The following is a 22,515-nucleotide window of genomic DNA, read 5'->3' as shown; positions in this document are numbered from 1 at the left end:
GGAAAACCACTAGACCATTCAGGTATGACCTAAATCAAATCCCTATTGATTATACAGTGGAAGTGAGAAATAGATTTAAGGGCCTAGATCTGATAGATAGAGTGCCGGATGAACTATGGACTGAGGTTCGTGACATTGTACAGGAGATAGGGATCAAGACCATTCCCGTGGAAAAGAAATGCAAAAAAGCAAATGGCTGTCTGGGGAGGCCTTACAAATAGCTGTGAAAAGAAGAGAAGCGAAAATCAAAGGAGAAAAGGAAAGATATAAACATCTGAATGCAGAGTTCCAAGGAATAGCAAGAAGAGATAAGAAAGCCTTCTTCAGCAATCAATGCAAAGAAATAGAGGAAAACAACAGAAAGGGAAAGACTAGGGATCTCTTCAAGAAATTCAGAGATACCAAAGGAACATTTCATGCAAAGATGAGCTCTATAAAGGACAGAAATGGTATGGATCTAACAGAAGCAGAAGATATTAAGAAGAGATGGCAAGAATACGCAGAAGAACTGTACAAAAAAGACACGACTGAGAGACTGATCTGATCTGATCTGACATATATATGACAGGAGTTATTGGCCACTACATATGTCTCTGCTTTTTTGTCAATATCTGATCTAAAACAATTTTAGGGTAGAAGATCTTAATAGTTACAGGAGGATACCTTAAAATCATAAGGTTGCAGCTACTAGTGACCAGTGTCATCCCCTAATCTGACACAGCTCAGAAAATTTAAGTCCTTAGCAATACAGGAATGTGGCTGAAATCCACAATAGCCATCTAATTTTACCTTCGATATCTGAACTGCAATTATCCCATTTTGACTTTCAAATTTATTTCCTTCCTAATGTCTGAAGCAGATGTTTCTGTTAATGATTTCAGTGCTTTTCTAGACATGAGAAGATGTAAGATTTGTGGCTCATAAAGTCTTCTGAAAATATCTATCTGAAGGCCTATTCTGCCAGCTTTTCTCAGAGCACAGATTGCCTCATTCCAAATCTCTTCCCTGAACTCCTTTCAGACAGTTTTGAGGGTCAGTGACTATGATGACCACCCACTTAATTCTTGCAGAAGCTGACAACAAGTGCCAATTTCCAGGTGGAAAGGCTCCTTCAGGGTCTTAATTTCAGATATGGTATTAAGGACATTTTATGACTATTTCAACCCAAGGTGTTAGAAATGCTCATTCAAAGATCTGCTGAAAATTTCACAGACAGGCCACTCAGTGTGCTGTTATTGGACTAGGGCTTATTAGCAGTAGCCCAGAGTCTCCAATTTTTTAAGCAAACAGGCAGAGGGAAAAGGAAAACATCTCAAGTCTACTCACAGAGGCATACATTACCAAATTGTTGCAAATAATAACCAACAATATACAGAGGAAGGATCTCCCAATATCTGGAAATCACAGATCAAAATCAACACCATTCTAGACAAAATCCATAACAATTATACGCATATTCACTAGTTCACTTAGTAACTATATATTGTCAGATATATAGTGTGTTCAATTGAATAAATACCTAAATAATATTGAATATGTAGTTACAAGTTGTCATAGAAATTCACATGAGATTGGATACAGATCTGAGAGTGTGGTGGGATACATACATGTGTACTGTTGGATATAGGCCTAGGAATGTTTGGATAATCCCAAAGAAAGGCAATGCCAAATAATGTTCAAACTACCACACAATTGCACTCATCCCACACACTACCAAAGTAATTCTCAAAATTCTCCAAGCCAGGCTTTAACAGTATGTGAACTACAAACTTCCAGATGTTCAAGCTGGATTTCGAAAAGGGAGACGAACCAGAGATCAAATAGCCAACATCCATTGGATTATCGAAAAAGAGAGCTCCAGAGAAACAGCTACTTCTGCCTCATTGACTATGCCAAAGTATTTGATGGTGTGGGCCACAACAAACTGTGGAAAATACTTCAAGAGATGGGAATACCATAACACCATATCTGCCTCCTGAGAAATATGTTTCCAGGTCAAGAAGCAATGGTTAGAACCGGACATGGAACAACAGACTGCTTCCAAATCAGAAAAGGAGTACATCAAGGCTGTATATTATCACCCTGCTTATTAAACTTATGTGCAGAGTACATCATGTGAAATGCTGGGCTGGATGAAGAACAGGCTGGAACCAAGATTGCTGGGAGAAATATCAATAACATCAGATACTCAGATGACACCATACTTATGGCAGAATGCAAAGAACTAAAGATCTTCTTGATGAAAGAGAAGAGTGAAAAAGTTAGCTTAAAACTCAACATTCAGAAAACTAAGATCATGGCATCCGGTCCCATCACTTCATGGCAAATAGATGAGGAAACAGTGGAAACAGTGTCAGACTTTATTTTGGGGAACTTCAAAATCACTGTAGATGGTGACTGCAGCCATGAAATTAAAAGACGCTTGCTCCTTGGAAGAAAAGCTATGACCAACCTAGAAAGCATATTGAAAAGCAGAGACATTACTTTGCCAACAAAGGCCTGTCTAGTATAAGCTATGGTTTTTCCAGTGGTCATGTAAGGATGTAGGGTTGGACTATAAAGAAAACTGAGTGCCAAAGAATTGGTGCTTTTGAACTGTGGTGTTGGAGAAGACTCTTGAGGGTCCCTTTCCAACTAGTCAATCCTCAAGGACTTCAGACCTGAATATTCATTGGAAGGACTGACCCTGAAGCTGAAACTCCAATACTTTGGCCACCTGATGTGAAAAACTGACTCATCAGAAAAGACCCTGATGCTGGGAAAGATTGAAGTCAGGAGGAGAAGGGGACGACAGAGGATGAGATGGTTGGATGGTATCACTGACTCAATGGACATGAGTCTGAGTAAACTCCAGGAGTTGGTGGTGGACAGGGAAGCCTGGCATACTGCAATTCATGGGGGTTACAAAGAGTCGGACATGACTGAGCGACTGACCTGAACTGACTGATATGCCTGTGACCTTTAGAAATGAGCTATAATTCACACCAGAAAAAGACACTGACTCTTCTCTGAGCTGTTCATTGAAAATGTGTCGGTAAGTCAAATGCAAATAAGAGAGTCATCCTTTTCTATAAGAAAATGAAAAGACAAGATTTGTATACACTCTATGGAGATACTTATAAATTTTTATTGAAACATCAGTGAATACTTTACAATATGTGTCTTATTCTGGATGAGAAAATATAATATTAAAACGTAATTTTCATCAAAATAAATATAAGTGTCATGACAAGCTAAATAAGGAGGAGAGTGGTGAGGAAGAGCAAGTTCCTCAGAATTCAGCCTTCTAGATGGTGTAATACCTCACATAGTAAAAAGAAAATTGTCAAATAAACTGAAATTAATGATTATGTTGATATATTATTTTACTTGTTGGGGAAAAATAGGCTTAAATATTTCCCTATCACAAATAAAAGTAAATTCTAGACTGTTAATGAATAATTGAATTTTTATTTCTTTTATTGAAGAGTATTTTACAATGCTTTATTTTTTGCTACACAGCAAAGTGACTCAGTTATACATACATATATATATATATATATATATATATATATATATACACACACACATACAAACACTCTTTTTCATATGATTTATATGGTGTTTTATTGCTTTATCACAGGACATTGGATATTGTTCCCCGTGCTATACAGTAGGACCTTGTTGCCTATACAATGCATACATAATAACCTCCATCTGCTAATCCTAAATTCTCAATCCATCCCTCTCCCCAAATAACCCCTTGGCAACCACAAGTCAGTTTTCTGTGTCTTTAGTCCCTTTCTATTCTGTAGAAAATTTTACTTGTGTTATAGTTTAGATTCCACATATGAATGAGATTGGATGCTACTTGTCTTTCTTTTTCTGACTTTGGTATGATACTCTCTCGGTCCATCCATGTTTCTTTTTTAAAAAAAGAGGTTAAAACTTTAAAATAATTGCTAGGAAATGAAACTTTTCAAAAGTAATGTGATAGAAGAAATAAAAAGGAAAAATATGAAAATAAGAGCTATCTATAAAACACTTAGAATTTAACATGAACAACAAAATAAATGTAAGAGATGTCAAAGAATAGTAATATTTGTGAGTATATTTAACATAAAAAGAGTTAATCATAACCTTTCAGTAAAGATTCTCACTCCAATAGATCAATAATTCTGATAATTGACAAAACTATAGAGTAGATTCTATCTCCCATACACTGTGCAAGGAATAGAAAATACAAAGACAGTTAGAACAATGTCCCTGACTTCAGGAAGCTCATAGACTAAGGAACATAGAGAGTTAGCAAATATTTTTATCTTATTACTTGATATAACTACACAAGTTTTAAAATTAACTAAACATATGCCTGGTATACTTTGAGTATGGCCTGCTTTTATGGAACATCATAGACTAGACGATTAAGCAATATGTATTTATTTTTCAGTGGTTTGGTGGCTAGGAAATCCAAGATTAAGTTGCTAACAGACTCCATATCTGGTGAGGTCCTGTCCCTAGTTCACATACAGCCTTTTTTTTTTTTTTTTTTTCTTTTTTCTGTGTCCTCACATGCCAAAGAGTTAAGTGAACTCTCTGATGTTTCTTTATAAGGGCATCAATCCCACTCATCAGGGTGAAACTTTTATGACCTACTCATTACCCAAAGGGCCGCCCTCCCAATATCATCACACTAGAAACGATTTAACTTATGATTTTGGAGAGGGAAGTAAACTTTCAGTCTATAGCAATGTCCCAAAGTGGAGAAGTAAATTACATAAGTTCTGATAAACCCAAATGCTCATTATTATTTGGTAATTAGTATTTTATTTGAGAAGACTTTGAGATAATAAATGGCTTCCCTGATGGCTCAGATGGTGAAGAATCTGTGTGTAATTCAGGAGACACGGGTTTGATCCCTGGGTCAGGAAGTTCCCCTGGAGAAGGAAATGACAACCCACTCCAGTATTCTTGCCTGGAGAATTCCATGGACAGAGCAGCCTGGCAGGCTACAGTCCATGGGGTCACAAAGAGTCGGACATGATTGAGTGACTAGCACTTTCACTGAGATAATATGAGAACTCTTCAGGTAATAGGGATTAAACTCAGGATATGAGGCTTCTCACACAGTATGATTTACTAGTAAAAAGCACTCATCACCCCGTAGCCTCAGCGCCTCATGAAACCAGAGTAAACAAGAGAGGCAAAATGATAGTCTTCTTTGACCACATGCACTGACCATATTAGAGGCAGATAATATTTTGTTTCAAGCCTGATTCAGAGGAGCACTTTATGAATGCTGTTTCTGTCAAATAAAACAATATATTCTGGCATCTTAATTACCTAGCAATCTATTATATTAATAAGAGAGATAATAATGGTTTATATTGTTAGAATCTTTCTTAACAATGATATAACCCCAAATATTTAGTGTCAAGTTCCAAACTGAATATTTAAAGTGCATGGATGATGGATTGTGCTAAATTTACACATGAGAGAAACCCATGTGCCTGGGTCTCTACAGAAGGTTATGTAAGCAAAAAAGGTGACCAGGATACTGAAAATATCTGGGGTTTCACCAGGTATTTTAAAGTATCTGGAAAGTGGAATGAGCCACCTTTATGAAAATGTAACTCCAAACAAAGCTGACAAAAATGAGGCAATAATATGATTATCCAATTGGAATATTGAGTAAGGTTTGTTTATTTTTCTGTATAAAACTTTCATCTTTCAGATTATTTTTACAAACATAACCAGTAATATTATGACTGAAATGTTCTTCTTCAACATTAACGTGCTAAACAATAGAAATAAAATAGTGTGTATAAAGAATCTCACAGATAGAGAAATAATAAATCTACTTCAAATATTAGTATGGAATGTCTTGTGTATATAGGAATAAACCAAGTTTTTAATCATATTTTAAAAATTATTTTTCCTGAAATCTGTAATGAGCTGTATTCTGAAGAATATTATATTTTTGAAGAGACAAACATGAGAAAAACTTTTCCCTAATTAAAAACATTTGCAGTATTAGCTGCAGCACAACTCATCATATAGAACATAAATTTATCGCTTCAATAGAGATATTTTATACCACCAAACTACATATATTTTCCTCCAAAATTGTGGAAATCATAAAAATGTATTTCAAATTAAATATATATATACACTTTGCGTTAGGAAAATATGAAAATTTTATAAGCTTATTTTGATCATTCAGTTCAGTTCAGTCGCTCAATCATGTCTGACTCTTTGCGACCCCATGAACCACTGCACGCCATGCCTACCTGTGCATCACCAACCCCCAGAGTTTACCCAAACCCGTGTCCATTGAATTGGTGATGCCATCCAGCCATCTTATCCTCTGTTGCCCCATTTTCCTCAAGCCCCCATTCCCTCCCAGCTTCAGGGTCTTTTCAAAGCAGTCAGCTCTTCACATCAGGTGGCCAAAGTATTGGAGTTTCAGCTTCAACATCAGTCCTCCCAATGAACACCCAGGACTGATCTCCTTTATGATGGACTGGTTGGATCTCCTTGCAGTCCAAGGGACTCTCAAGAGTCTTTCTTCTCCAACATCACAGCTCAAAAGCGTCAATTCTTCAGTGCTCAGCTTTCTTTATAGTCCAACACTCACATCCATACATGACCACTGGAAAAACCATAGCCATGACTAGATGGACCTTTGTTGGCAAAGTAATATCCCTGCTTTTTAATATGCTGTCTAGGTTGGTCATAACTTTCCTTCCAAGGAGTAAGTGTCTTTTAATTTCATGGCTGCAGTCACCATCTGCAGTGATTTTGGAGCCCAGAAAAATTAAGTCAGCCACTGTTTCCACTGTTTCCCCATCTATTTGCCATGAAGTGATGGGACCAGATGCCATGATCTTAGTTTTCTGAATGTTGAGTTTTAAGCCAACTTTGTCACTCTCCTCTTTAACTTTCATCAAGAGGGTCTTTATTTCTTCTTCACTTTCTGCCATAAGGGTGGTGTCATCTTTGTATCTGAGGTTATTGATATTTCTCCTGGCAATCTTGATTCCAGCTTGTGCTTCCTTCAGCCTAGCGTTTCTCATGATGGACTCTGCATATAAGTTAAATAAGCAGGGTGACAATATACAGCCTTGACGTACTCCTTTTCCTATTTGGAACCAGTCTGTTGTTCCATGTCCAGTTCTAACTGTTGCTTCCTGACCTGCATACAGATTTCTCAAGAGGCAGGTCAGGTGGTCTGATATTCCCATCACTTGAAGAATTGTCCACAGTTTATTGTGATCCACACAGTCAAAGGCTTTGGCATAGTCAATAAAGCAGAAGTAGACTGGAAGTATTCAAATGATAAACCTTTTTCATCATACCCAAGTTATTTAAACTGAGGAGACATTTATTACAGTAAAACACATACACACACACACACACACATGACTTTCCTTGCTCATTGAAAGAGCAATTGTTTGTTGAAAATAAGTAATATATTTTGCAGCTTCTTCATTGTTTTCTTCTGATCCATAGCTTTTTCATGGCATTTTGCATCTCTCCATTTCTCAGAGTATAGATTAGAGGGTTCAGCATGGGGGTGACAATGGTGTAAAACACAGCGAAGTATTTATCAATGGGTAAGGTAACAGGAGGTCTCACATACGTAAAAATACAGGGCACAAAGAAGAGGACCACCACTGTAATGTGGGAGCCACAGGTGGATAAGGCTTTACGCTTCCCTTCCTTACTGAGATTCTTCAAGGAGCGCAGAATGACCCCATAGGAGATGAGTAAGAATGTGAAAATGGTCACACAGATCGCCCCATCGTTGGCAACCACTGTGACGGCGGTAATGTGGGTGTCGGTGCAGGCCAGTTTTAACAAAGGATACGTGTCACACCCGAAGTGGTCACTGACATTAGGGCCACAGAACGGAAGGTTGCAGAAGAAAATGATATGAAGTAGACCATGTAAAAACCCACCAACCCAAGCCAATAGCAGCATCAGAACACACACTCTCTGATTCACGATTGTCAAATAATGCAAGGGTTTGCAGATGGCCAGGTAGCGGTCATAGGCCATGAAAACCAGGAGAAAAACCTCAGCACCACTAAATAGATGCTCTGTAAAAAGCTGGGTCATGCAAGCTTGAAATGAAATGGTTTTCTTCTCATAGAGTAAGTCTATAATTGTATTTGGGGTGATTGAACTAGAATAAAAAGCATCCATAAGTGATAAATAGCCAAGAAAGAAGTACATAGGGGAATCCAATGTTGGGCTGAGTACCACAGTCAGGACAATGAGTAGGTTGCCCACCATGGTCGCGATGTAGATGAGCAAGAACATGACAAATAAAATTCCCTGCCCCTGGATGCTCTGAGTGAGCCCCAAGAGGACAAACTCACTTACATTTTTCCTTTCTTCCATAGGTTCTTCTGTATGTCTATTCCAGAGTTCAGGACAGCATTATCTATAAATACAATTATTAAAAGTGATTTCCTAAAATCTTACAATAATTTGTTTTTTATTCAACAAACAGTCCTTGATTTTTATTCAACAAACATAATAAATATCCCTTTATTATGTTTGGGTACTTTCAGATATTATAATAGAAGGCTGATTAAATCATCTTCCTTGACCACAAACTAATAGATAGGTAAGTGAATTTAAAAAAATGTTGGAAAAGAATATTAAATAAGTGAAGTCCTTCAACTAATTTTCTATCTAGAAACTTTAAATTGCACATATAGCAAATATCTCAGACAAAAATAAAAGCTGATTAAAGTTTTAAAAAGAAGCAAAGCAAGTTTTAATGTCCATTTCATGAAAGAGGTGACTTTCCTCCTTCTAGGGCTCGAAGAAACTTCTTAACCAATCAATTAATCTCAAATAAATATATCTGACAATTTCAAATATTTTAAGGACTTAGGAAAGTATAACAAAACACCACTGGACAAAAAATTCTGAAGATAAATATGTTAGATGATATGCACAGAATTATTATCGAAAGTAAAGATCTGTAAGCAGTTAACTAACAAAAGATAAAAATATGAAATAAAATATCAACAAAAAGAGAAAAAATGTCTCATTTTCATATTTTTATATTTCATATTTTCATATTTTTATCTTTTGTTGGTTATTTAGACCAACAAACATATGATAGGATGCTGAAGCTCATCTGTGAATAGAAAAGTAGGACTTGAAGTCACAGCTTGCTTAGTACAGTATTTGCTTGAGTTCTTGGAAGTCAATCAATCAAAATATACGGATACTACCTCATCATTTAATTTTAACAGATTAACATGCTATGTTTAGAGAACATAAAAATTGAAAGTAGGGTCAGATATATAAATATCTGAATGAAAATATTGTCAAATCATTAACCTTGAAATTAATTTCTAAGAGTACTTTCTGGACAGTAAATTTATTTCAGATCATTAGAATATGAAATTATCCAAAAAGTGTATTGCTGAATAGAATCAATTTTTACATATTTAATAATCATGAAAGAATCCTAACATGGCTGATTATGAAAATCACAAAGGAAAACTCTTAAAGGATTGAATTCTCACTCCACCAATGGACTCAGAAAAAGCCTCGTTAAGAATTTTGTGTCTGAATACACTTCCTGGGTTACCTGCAGAAGATGAAAGTTATTCAACCCATGTTCTGAGCTCTGGTGCCATCTCTTTAGTCCTTCATGCACTGATGCCATCTCTGGCAAAATAATGAGCAAGGTACATTCAGCATCACTGGATTTTCAGTCAGTCTTGCAGGACATGTAATTCATCTCAGACATTCAGAAAAAAAAATACTTTTCAATTATTGAAATTTTCAAAATGAATATGAATGTCCTGTTACCTAAGGAACTCTGAATCTTGATTGTGAAAAGAAATCCAAAGTGTTTACTACCGTCAGAATTTGTCCTGATAACAAACAAATGTTAAATCACCATTTTAGTCAGAGAAAGAGAGAGAGAAAAAACTTCAAATTATGTAAGGATTGTTTAAAGTGAAAAAAATTAATCTGCTGCTTGTGTCTATACCAGTGAAAGTGAAATGGACTTTGCAACATTTTGATTCTCACTTATATCGTCCTGTCTTCAAACAGCATTGCTGAATTTTGGGTTTCTTGAAGGATGGGAATAATTTCGTATACACACTCTATTATGTTCTGAGTCCATCATTTTAATTCTAGTAGAAGTGTGTCATGTGATTGCTGCTGCAGACAATCACTCCTCAGGTAAAGGCAAAGGGCTGTCCACTCTTGGTCGATATTTAACTGCAGTACGTACAGGCGAGGCATTCAGCAGGTACATCTCCAAGGGTGATTTTTGTCTAATTAAATTCATTGGAACTTTAACCATGATTTTGAGGGTAGAGTCTTTATCTCCAGAGATGGTACCAGAACAATCACCATGTGGAACAGGACTTATAGAATCCTGTCCCCTGGGGGAAAAATCATAAAGTGTAAATTGAGACCATATCACCAAACGGGAAAATCAAATCTGTGCAGAAATGAAATATGTAAAAACTTTCTAGCTTAAATCAAACCTTAAAAATAGGCAAATAGTTTTAAGTTTAAGCTTTGTCTTTGAAGATAATATCTGAATTTATTTCCAAATATTATTAATGTTAACTTCAGAATAAGTTATTTAAGGTTTATTTCAAATACAGATAAAAGTTGTCATATGATTTCAGACAGACAAGTTGATAGAATCTATTTTAGTGTGAGAATTGTAAAAGAGAAAACATTTGTGGGATTATTCCATTTATCTCAAAGTGCTCACGGGGCCTTTGCCAAAGTAGAAAACACCCTAAGCTGTGACAGAAGTTGCTGTACATTTTTAAAGATTTAAATCATACAGCATATATCTATATTTATATCATATATGTATATAGCATATATGTAAATATATACATATAAAAAAAGAAAAATATAACATTTTCATTTACAAATTAAGCAATACAAGCCTAAAATTACCTGTGTAAATTTTAAGATATTTTCTACAGAAAGATAATGATACACATTATATAAAATAATGTATATTAAAGGTTTCTAAAAAGCACAACTTCCCAGGTGGTACTAGTGGTAAAGAATTTGCCTCCCAGTACAAGAGTTGCAAGAGACGCTGGTTTGATTCCTGGGTCAGGAAGATCCCCTGGACTAAAAGATAGCAACCTGCTCCAGTATTGTTGCCTGGGAAATCTCATGGACAGAGGGGCTGGTGGGCTACAGTCCATGGGTCCAAGGGGTCACAAAGAGTCAAACAAGACCGAACATACATATCTAAAAAATATATATATATATATATACATATATATATATTCACACACATAAAGGATAATATAACATGTATATATTAACTGGATGCAACTAAAAGAGTGCTTAGAAAGAAATGTAGAGTTTTCTTTATATGCAAATATTAGAAAACAATAAATATTTTAAGAAATGAACTCAGCTTTTGTCTCAAGATACTAGAAAAGAAAAATTAAAATAATTTTAATTATTTTACTTATTTTATTTTATTTTACTTATTTACAATGCTATTGTAAATTGTATTCTAATTATTTACTTACTTATTTTATTTTAATTATTTACAATGCTAGAGAGCATTGTAGTTTGAAACAGTATTGAGAACACAGACATCATTTAAAGAGGAATTCATTAAAAATAATAAATCTATTTAAAACCTATAATTAGGTCTTTAAACTTTAAATAAATTGATACATTTCTAGCAAAATGTACTAAGAAAAAAACAAAAGAAAAAAATTATCAGAATCCAGATTGAAGAGAGGGGAAATTCCCTGATGGTCCAATAGTTAATAATCCACCTTACAGTGCTGGGCTGTGTGCTTAGTCGTTCAGTCATGTCCGACTTGTTGCGACCCCATGGACTGTAGCCGGCCAGACCCCTCTGTCCCTGGGATTCTCCAGGCAAGAATACTGGAGTGGGTTGCCATGCCCTCCTCCAGGGAATCTTCCCCACCCAGGGATGGAACCCAGGTCTCCCACATTGCAGGCAGATTCTTTACTGTCTGAGTCACCAGGGAATCCCCACAGTGCAGGGGAATTCGGTTCAATACCTAGTTGGGGAACGAAGACCCCACATGTGTGTTTGTGCCAGTCGCTCAGTCATGTCCAACTCTTTGCCACATCATGGGCTGTAGCCCACAGGGCACCTCTGTCCCTGGGGTTTTCCAGGCAAGAATCCTAGAGTGGATTTGGAGCAAGTAAGTTGCCACCACAACTTCTGAGCCTGTGCGCTCAGAGAGTTGACACACTGCAAAGAATGATCCTGCATGAGACAACGGACCCCCCTCAGGCGGAACTAAGACTGGATGCAGTGATATAAATGAAATTTTAAAATAAATAAATAAAATGGTTAAAATGGTAGATTTTAAACAAATATTGAAGAAAGAGTCATCACTCTCGATTCGAGAGATCTTGCAAAGATGATACAATGATATTATAAATGAATTCACAGAAGTATACTTGCCAAGAGAAGAAAATGATTCAAATGTATCCTTTTTAATGGCTGAGTAATACTCCATTGTGTATATGTACCACAGCTTTCTTAGCCATTCATCTGCTGATGGACATCTAGGTTGCTTCCATGTCCTGGCTATTATAAACAGTGCTGCGATGAACATTGGGGTACACGTGTCTCTTTCAATTCTGGTTTCTGCAGTGTGTATGCCCAGCAGTGGGATTGCTGGGTCATAAGGCAGTTCTTTTTCCAGTTTTTTAAGGAATCTCCACACTGTTCTCCATAGTGGCTGTACTAGTTTGCATTCCCAACAACAGTGTAAGAGGGTTCCCTTTTCTCCACACCCTCTCCAGCATTTATTGCTAGTAGACTTTTGGATCACAGCCATTCTGACTGGGGTGAAATGGTACCTCATAGTGGTTTTGATTTGCATTTCTCTGATAATGAGTGATGTTGAGCATCTTTTCATGTGTTTGTTAGCCATCTGTATGTCTTTTTGGAGAAATGTCTATTTAGTTCTTTGGCCCATTTTTTGATTGGGTCATTTATTTTTCTGGAGTTGAGCTGTAGGAGTTGCTTGTATATTTTTGTGATTAGTTGCTTGTCAGTTGCTTCATTTGCTATTATTTTCTCCCATTCTGAAGGCTGCCTTTTCACCTTGCTAATAGTTTCCTTTGTTGTGCAGAAGCTTTTAAGTTTAATTAGGTCCCATTTGTTTATTTTTGCTTTTATTTCCAGTATTCTGGGAGGTGGGTCATAGAGGATCCTGCTGTGATGTATGTCGGAGAGTGTTTTGCCTATGTTCTCCTCTAGGAGTTTTATAGTTTCTGGTCTTACATTTAGATCTTTAATCCATTTTGAGTTTATTTTTGTGTATGGTGTTAGAAAGTGTTCTAGTTTCATTCTTTTACAAGTGGTTGATCAGTTTTCCCAGCACCACTTGTTAAAGAGATTGTCTTTAATCCATTGTATATTCTTGCCTCCTTTGTCAAAGATAAGTTGTCCATATGTGCGTGGATTTATCTCTGGGCTTTCTATTTTGTTCCATTGATCTATATTTCTGTCTTTGTGCCAGTACCATACTGTCTTGATAACTGTGGCTTTGTAGTAGAGCCTGAAGTCAGGCAGGTTGATTCCTCCAGTTCCATTCTTCTTTCTCAAGATAGCTTTGGCTATTCGAGGTTTTTCGTATTTCCATACAAATTGTGAAATTATTTGTTCTAGCTCTGTGAAGAATACCATTGGTAGCTTGATAGGGATTGCATTAGAGTGAAGTAAGCCAGAAAGAAAAACACCAATACAGTATACTAACGCATATATATGGAATTTAGAAAGATGGTAACAATAACCCTGTTTACGAGACAGCAAAAGAGACACTAATGTATAGATCAGTCTTATGGACTCTGTGGCAGAGGGAGAGGGTGGGAAGATTTGGGAGAATGACATTGAAACATGTTTAATATAATGTATGAAACGAGTCACCAGTCCAGGTTCAATGCACGATACTGGATGCTTGGGGCTGGTGCACTGGGACGACCCAGAGGGATGGTATGGGGAGGGAGGAGGGAACAGTGTTCAGGATGGGGAACACATGTATACCTGTGGCTGATTCATTTTGATATTTGGCAAAACTAATACAATATTGTAAAGTTTAAAAATAAAATAAAATTTAAAAAAAAAGAAAAGAAAATGAAACACTGATATGAAAATGACAACTTTCTAATCACACAGAGCAAAATAACTAAAAGCTGGAATAATCTAACATCTAAATAAATCAATGCTTAGAATTACTTTCCCCTCAAAATGTCATTCTCATGTGGCATTCATCAATCAGTTCTATAAAAGCTAATCCATGAATGGTACCAACCTTACACAAACACTTTCACAGAAGGGAGAAAATGAAAGTGCCTCCTAATGCATTTTACGCCCCCAGAATAACCCTTAACATTGGATCAATTTCTCACATTAGTAAATACACAAAATCCTGAACATAATTCTTATTTTGATTCCTTTGGATGCTTTCTTTGAGGATTTTTTTTAACTTGTTAATATGGTTTTTGAGTCGCATCCTGAGAAGTGCTCGATCTAGGACTAATCATGTCCCACTATTGATGTAAAATCTTTCTGAGTATTCAACCAACAGCACTGTCCCTGTGAACGATGAGGTTTCCCAGCTGGTGAGAATAAACACTATTCCTGGCCCAATGTGAGCTCCAAGCCCTCTTTGTAATCCATCTGGATAAATCTCCCTCCAGCCTCAGTTATTTTCCTCAAATGCAAGCCCAGATCAGTACTCTGATGAAACTTTAATAATGAGTAATCTCCCTCTCTCTCCCACAACCCCCTCAAGACTCCAGAACTATATTTGTATCCTCTGCAGTATTTTACTCTCATAAATTTAGCTGTCTTGGTGTCCTCAGACCCTGAACATCATATCTCCAACTCAGAAAGTCTATTCGGATTTTTTTTGATGTATCACTCTCTGTACCACAACATGAAACATTTTAAAAGTAATAAACATGGGAAACATCTGGAACTCAACTAAATTTCTATCTCTTGGTGGTCACTGCCACTTAATTCTTATATCTAGTACCTCAAAAATAATCATTTCTATTTTTTCTGAGCCTGTTTGCTTGTTTCTTAAAAAGTTTACACGCATATTTACAGTAGTTTTAATCATAAGTTAAAATAGCTGGAAACAGACAAAATATCTCTTAACCAAGAAAAGCTTAAAAGGACTGTAATACATCCACAAAATGGAATGCTAATTAGCAATAAAATGAATAAACTATTGATAAACACAAGTATGTGCATAAATCTCAAATCAGAATAGGCATAATCTTTATATAGAAAATACAGGCAACTGAACCAAAATTGCTGGATCGAATAAATAAATCCAACAAATTTTCAGGGTACAAAATCAACCTGCAAAAATGAGTTGCATTTACATATTTCACAATCAAATATATAAAAAGAAAATTAAGAAACTAATCCCATTTAAAATAGTATCAATAAGAATAACATACATCGGAATAAAGTAAATAATGGAAGTGAAAATCTGGTAAACTGAAAAATATATGACATCAATGAAAGAAATTAAAGGAACAAAGAAGGATGCCCAATGTTCATGAACTGGAGGAATACAGAAAAATATTGTTAAAGTGGCCACACTATCCAAATCAAATGGAAAAGATCAGCAATCAAAGAAAATATATGAAGTTAATTTATAAGCAGTTCATGGAAAACGAATACAAATGCCTTGAAACATGTGAAAAGATAACCAAACTGATGACATTCTGACAATAACTATAAACATCAAAATTTAAATACATAAAATAATTGACTCAACAATTCCACTCCTTGGAACTCATACAGAAAAATTTTAAAAACTTCATCACAGAATTATTTAACATTGAAAAGAACTGAAGAAAACATGAAAATGACCAGATGCATCAATTTTAGTGTAGCTGCATGAAAGACTTAAGTAGCAGGAACTAACTAGACTGAGTTAGGATCTAAGTAAACTGGCATGCACAGATCTCCAGGAGGCTGTGCAGTAAAATGAAAAATGTATACATTGAAGCAGAAACACAAACATATAAATGAAAATATGCCTGTATTTGCAGATTATAACTTGAGCAATCTGAGAAAGCGAATATAGTGACATCATCTGAAAGGACTGGAAGAATCTAGGTTATGATGGGGATAAGTTTTATTCTACATGATTTCATTTTGCATGAATTCCATTACTAGAATAGAATTTTTTCTTATTTAAAAAATTAAATAAATATTATGCTAAAATTTCATATGAATACAGATGAAAGTGAGGAAAAAAAACACTCCACACACACAATATATTTTAACTACTACAATAAATACAAAGAAGATAAAAAGAATCTAACAATAAAAAAATAAAAGTAAACACAAATTAATTTAAAATTAGTAACTCTGTAAAAATTTCATTGACTAATTTGTGACATATTATTTATTGACTTCCTAGTTTAAATGTATGCTACCTTTCAAGATTCACTGATAAACTAGATGTTAGTCAGTTTACATACCATCAGGGAATTGCTACTAATAAATAGCATGAACATATAATTTAATTATAATTGTCAATCTGTTAAAGAAATGGAAAGTATGTATCAAATTTATGAACACTTTTACATTCTAAGAGATTGGCCCTAATGCTAATTTACTAACTTCATAATGGATAATGCACTAATTTAAAACTTGGTCTGCTTTTTTTCCCTCTCCAGAGCTTATTTATAGCATTAGTCATTTCAGAATTTTTTAGACTGTAGATTAATGAGCTCAGTATGAGAATTATGACTGTATAAGATACTCTCAATTATTTTTTAGTGGGGAAGGTCTTAGCAGGTCTTCTATATATAAAAATACAAGAACAAAGAAGCAGACAATCACAGTGATGTGGGGAACCACAGGTGTGAAGGACTTTCTGCCTCCCTCCTGACTCAGGTTTTTCAGAGAGTGCAGGATGACTCCATAGGTGATCAATAAGAGCAGAAACACAATAGTGCAGGTAAGTCCTCCATTGGCCAGTACCAAGAGACCAATAATATAGGTGTTAGTACATATGAGTTTCAATAAGTGTTCATGTTACACATAAAGTGATCAGTGACTTTGGGGCCACAGAATAGGAGCCCATAATTAGTACTAAGTTGCATTACTGAGTGCAGAAAACCTCCAACCCAGGACACTACCAGCAGTAATGAGTTCAAGGTCTTACTGAGAGTTTTAGTCATGATAATGTGCAGGTGGCCCACCATTGTCAAAATATAAAAAGAAAGAGTGAGGCCCAAGAGGACTAAGAAATACTGTTCCCTGGTTCCATCTGGTCTGAACAGGAGCTGAGTTCACATTTTAGAAGCAGTTAATCTACAAAACAAGAGGAAACATTTTTAAATGACTTGTTAGTTCACTTCAGTTCAGTCACTCAGACATGTCCGACTCTTTGCAAACCCAAGAATCACAGCACGCCAGGCCTCCCTGTCCATCACCAACTCCCGGAATCCACCCAAACCCATGTCCATTGTGTCGGTGATGCCATCCAACCATCTCATCCTCTCTTGTCCCCTTCTCCTCCTGCCCTCAATCTTTCCCAGCATCAGGGTCTTTTCCAATGAGTCAGCTCTTCGCATCAGGTGGCCAAAGTACTGGAGTTTCAACTTCAGCATGAGTCCTTCCAATGAACACCCAGGACTGATCTCCTTTAGGATGGACTGGTTGGATCTCCTTGCAGTCCAAGGGACTGTCAAGAGTCTTCTCCAACACCACAGTTCAAAAGCATCGATTCTTCAGCGCTCAGCTTTCTTTATAGTCCAACTCTAACATCCATACGTGACTACGGGAACAACACTAGCTTTGACTAGACAGACTTTTGTTGGCAAAGTAATGTCTCTGCTTTTGAATATGCTATCTAGTTTGGTCATAACTTTGTTCCAAGAAGTAAGCGTCTTTTAATTTCATGGCTGCAGTCACCATCTGTAGTGACTTTGGAGCCCCAAAAAATAAAGTCTGACACTGTTTCCACTGTTTCCCCATTTATTTTGCATGAAATGATGAGACCAGATGCCATGATCTTCGTTTTCTGAATGTTGAGCTTTAAGCCATCTTTTTCACTCTCCTCTTCCACTTTCATCAAGAGGCTTTTTAGTTCCTCCTCACTTTCTGCCATTAGGGTGGTGTCATCTGCATATCTGAGGTTATTAGTATTTCTCCCGGCAATCTTGATTCCAGCTTGTGTTTCCGGTCCAGCGTTTCTCACAATGTACTCTGCATAGAAGTTAAATAAGCAGGGTGACAATATACAGCCTTGACGTACTCCTTTCCCTATTTGGAACCAGTCTCCTTTAGGATGGACTGATTGGATCTCCTTTCAGTCCAAGGGACTCTCAAGAATCTTCTCCAACACCACACTTCAAAAGCACCAATTCTTCAGCATTCAGCTTTCTTTATAGTCCAACCCTCACCACCATATGTGACTACTGGAAAAACCCTGGCTTTGACTAGACAGACCTTTGTTGGCAAAATAATGTCTCTGCTTTTTAATATGCTGTCTAGGTTGGTCATAACTTTCTTTCCAAGGAGTAAGTGTCTTTTAATTTCATGGCTGCAATCACCATCTGCAGTGATTTCGGAGCCCAGTAAAATTAAGTCAGCCACTGTTTCCACTGTTTCCCCATCTATTTGCCATGAAGTGATGGGACCGGATACCATGATCTTAGTTTTTTGAATGTTGAGCTTTAAGCCAAATTTTTCATTCTCTTCTTTTGCTTTCATCAAAAGGCTCTATAGTTCTTCTTCACTTTCTGCCATAAGGGTGGTGTCATCTACATATCTGAGGTTATTGATATTTCTCCTGCCAATCTTGATTCCAGCTTGTGCTTCCTCCAGCCCAGCATTTCTCATGATGTGCTCTGCATATAAGTTAAATAAACAGGGTGACAATATACAGCCTTGACGTACTCCTTTTCCTATTTGGAACCAGTCTGTTGTTCCATGTCCAGTTCTGAATATTTAGAACAACTCTAATTATAAGTTCAAATAGCTGGAAACAGCCAAAATATCTGTTAACTGAGAAAAAATAAACTGTGGTTCATCCATAAGTCAAAATACTACTCAGCAATAACATGAATAACTTACTGATGAACACATTGACATGCATAAACTTCATATGCATGTTATTAAGAGCAAGTAGCCACATTTAACAGAGTACAGAGGAGACAATCTTACATATAGAAAATGCAAATAATTGCACCAAACCTGTTAGAACTACTAAACAAATCCAATAATGCTTCAAAATACAAAATCAATATAAATGTTAGCTCTATGGCATAACAAAGGGAAAAGCTCTATAGAAATAGCACCTATATAGTTCTTCAAGGTGCTACACATGCCAAACAGGATATCAATTACTTCAATGATTGTGCTCAGTCGCTCAGTTGGGTCTGACTCTTTGTGACACCATGGACTGTAGCCCGCCAGGCTCCTCTGTCCATGAGATTTCCCAGGCAAGAATACTGGAGTGGGTTGCCATTTCCTTTTCCCGATCTTTCTGACCCAGAGATTGAACAGTCTCTCTTGCATCTCCTATATCAGCAAGTGGATTCTTTTCCACTGCACCACTTGGGAAGCCCAATTTAATTCACAGCAGAGGTAAAATTAGTAAGAATATATTACATACATAAAGGCAAATCACTGTACTTGACCTCTTTGAGATCTCACATTGGATAAATGAGAGTCATGTTACTGAAGAAGGACAAGAAGTTAGATTGGGAGATTGATATAGGGAAATGGGAGATTGATATAGGGAAATGGGGTGACCACAAAACCATTTAGGGAAAGTGAATCACAGGCATTAGAACAGCAGGGGAACTCGAGGGCCAGAGTATAGATGCATAGGTCAAAGTCAGGGACAGACAGGCACAGGCTGGCGAGGAGGGAGCAGAGATCCCAGGAGAGTGGACAGAAGCTGAGTTGAAAAGAGGTTAGAAGATTGAAGGCCCAGTGAAGAAGGGGAAGTGAAAAGCACAGGGGAACCAGAACCGTGAACCACCTAGAGGAGCAAGAGAGCACGTGAGACTGTGGATGGCAAGGTTCCCGTCCTGGGGGCCCAGAAGGACAGACACTGTGGAGACGGGGACAGGGCATGGAAGACCACATTCAGGGAGAAGACGCCAGACTCTGGAGGCAGGATGTGGTGCTGGCGAATGAGACCTACTCCTAGCGCCACACAGACATAGCAGGGCAGGGCTGTTTCACCCATCAGGTCGCCATCCAGGGCCACAGCCTCTCAGTGCTGGTTCCTGAAAGGAGAGGCTGCAGGATCCGCCAGGTACGCTGTCCAGAAAGTCTCCCCGGGGGCCACGTCCCTCTACTGTGCTGCCTGCAGCTTCAGGTCAGCAGACGTTGGCTGCTCTAGGTTGTTTGATTCTCATCTAGACATCTCTTTTACCCAAGTGTCCCTTCCTTTGAAATGCAGCCTTGAATTTCATTTCTTGAGCCTATTATATCCCACTTTTCATCATGCCCATGAAGGATAATACATCTGCCAAAAAGATATCAGCACATGATTTTCCTTGACACAAATGGAATCAGGAGTGTGTGAGAATCCTGGGAAATTGAGATCAACAGAGAGATGAAGGAAAGAAATCTCCCCTCCAAAGAACAATAGAATGCCTCAAAGACAGTCTTCACAGTGTGGCCAATGATCAGACCTGTGTTTTGATATTTTCCCAACAAGGAGTGAGAAAGTAGGAAAGTGAAATTTTCCCATATTGAAGTGGGATGAGTGGAGGAAGCAGAGTCTAAAATACTTCATATTCTTATTTAACTTTATTGAGTCACTTTTGTCTTGTATAAAATGGATAGAAATATATTTACCAATACTTGTTCCTACAGTAATAATGTATATAAAGAACCTGTCAAGATGTATGCTTCATAGTTTATCAACAGTAGTTAGCTCACTTCCCTCAATAACACCTAACATTTTCACCAAATGATATTCCAGATTAAACCAAATATGTTTATACAACAGATCCAAACATTATGTCTCACTGATTTTTAGGAGAAACACACTTATTCCCTAAATATAGATTTTTAATGAATAAAAAATAGTCACATGGCAGTTTATCCTCAGGACAGATTTTTGAGGCTGTGTAAAGGAAGATCCAAAGGAGCTTTAAATTTACTCACAATCTAGTAAAATTGCATCCACTGTGAATGCCAGACTGCTTGCATTTCCTTTTTCAGTTCTCATACCTTCCAAGTTTTCCTGTTGACAATTTATAATCTGTGCTGCATTCATCTTACTCCTCCACTGAGTCTCTGGTATAGCCCCTAAAACATAATCATTGGCCTTAGTTTTTTTCTCTTTAAATGTTCTCATTGCTCTTAGAGTGGAAACCACATTTACTCAAGACTTATCCTATCCTTGAAGAAAAATGAAACTGAAGGTTTACTCACTCAGTGGTATCCAAATCTTTGACATTCCCTGGATCATAGCCTGCCAGGCTCCTCTGTCCATGGGATTCTCCAGGTAAAAGTGCTGGAGTAGGTAGCCATTCCCCTTCTGCAGGGGATCTTCCTGATCTAGGAATCGAACTCAGGTCTCCTCTATTGCAGGCAGATTCTTTAGCATCTGAGCCACCAGGGAATCCCATGAATACTGGAGTCAGTAGCCTATCCCTTCTCCAGGGGACCTTCCCAGCCCTGGAACTAAGCTGGTGTCACCTGCATCAGGGGAATTCTTTACCAGCGGAGCTATCAGGATATATGTATGTATATATACTTGTTCTGATTCTTTTTATTTATAGATTACCATTACTATACTCATGTTGGTCTTTGTAAAAGGGAAGTGGCATAACAAACCTTCAAAAAGAGAATAAACTTGCACTGCAGAAATATGTTGTTACCTATAAGACAAGGCTGAAGCATACTGATACCATCTACTCGAAGGACAGTCAATCATTAAGACTGCAGATCATTTTCTCATCTATAGACCTAAACATAAAGAAGACAACTCTGTTTTATTTGAAAGAGAGTAAGACTGAGCTTTAAAGACCTGGATTGTGCAGAAGCTTTTAATTTAATTAGGTCCCATTTGTTTATTTTTGCTTTTATTTCTAATATTCTGGGAGGTGGGTCTAGAGGATCCTGCTGTGATGTATGTCAAAGAGTGTTTTGCCCGTGTTCTCCTCTAAGAGTTTTATAGTTTCTGGTCTTACGTTTAGATCTTTAATCCATTTTGAGTTTATTTTTGTGTATGGTGTTAGAAAGTGTTCTAGTTTCATCCTTTTACATGTTGTTGACCAGTTTTCCCAGCACCACTTGTTAAAGAGATTGTCTTTTCTCCATTGTATATTCTTGCCTCCTTTTTCAAAGATAAGGTTTTCATAGGTGCATGCATTTATCTCTGGGCTTTCTATTTTGTTCCATTGATCTATATTTATCTTTGTGCAAGTACCATACTGTCTTGATGACTGTGGCTTTGTAGTAGAGCCTGAAGTCAGGCAGGTTGATTCCTCCAGTTCCATTCTTCTTTC

General features: G+C 37.0%; 1 protein-coding gene across 1 annotated transcript; it reads right to left on the bottom strand.

The window, feature by feature from the left end:
* Positions 1-7,467: 7,467 nt before the first annotated feature.
* LOC129628427 (olfactory receptor 4A47-like) lies at positions 7,468-8,385 on the bottom strand. The gene has a single exon (XM_055547870.1). The coding sequence runs from the start codon at positions 8,383-8,385 to the stop codon at positions 7,468-7,470; it is 918 nt and encodes a 305-aa protein (XP_055403845.1).
* Positions 8,386-22,515: the final 14,130 nt, after the last annotated feature.

This window comes from Bubalus kerabau, chromosome 15, assembly GCF_029407905.1.
Source record: "Bubalus kerabau isolate K-KA32 ecotype Philippines breed swamp buffalo chromosome 15, PCC_UOA_SB_1v2, whole genome shotgun sequence".
Taxonomy (NCBI): Eukaryota; Metazoa; Chordata; class Mammalia; order Artiodactyla; family Bovidae; genus Bubalus; species Bubalus kerabau.
The sequence above is the reverse complement of the archived record's forward strand: the minus strand, read 5'-3'. Positions and strand labels throughout refer to the sequence as shown.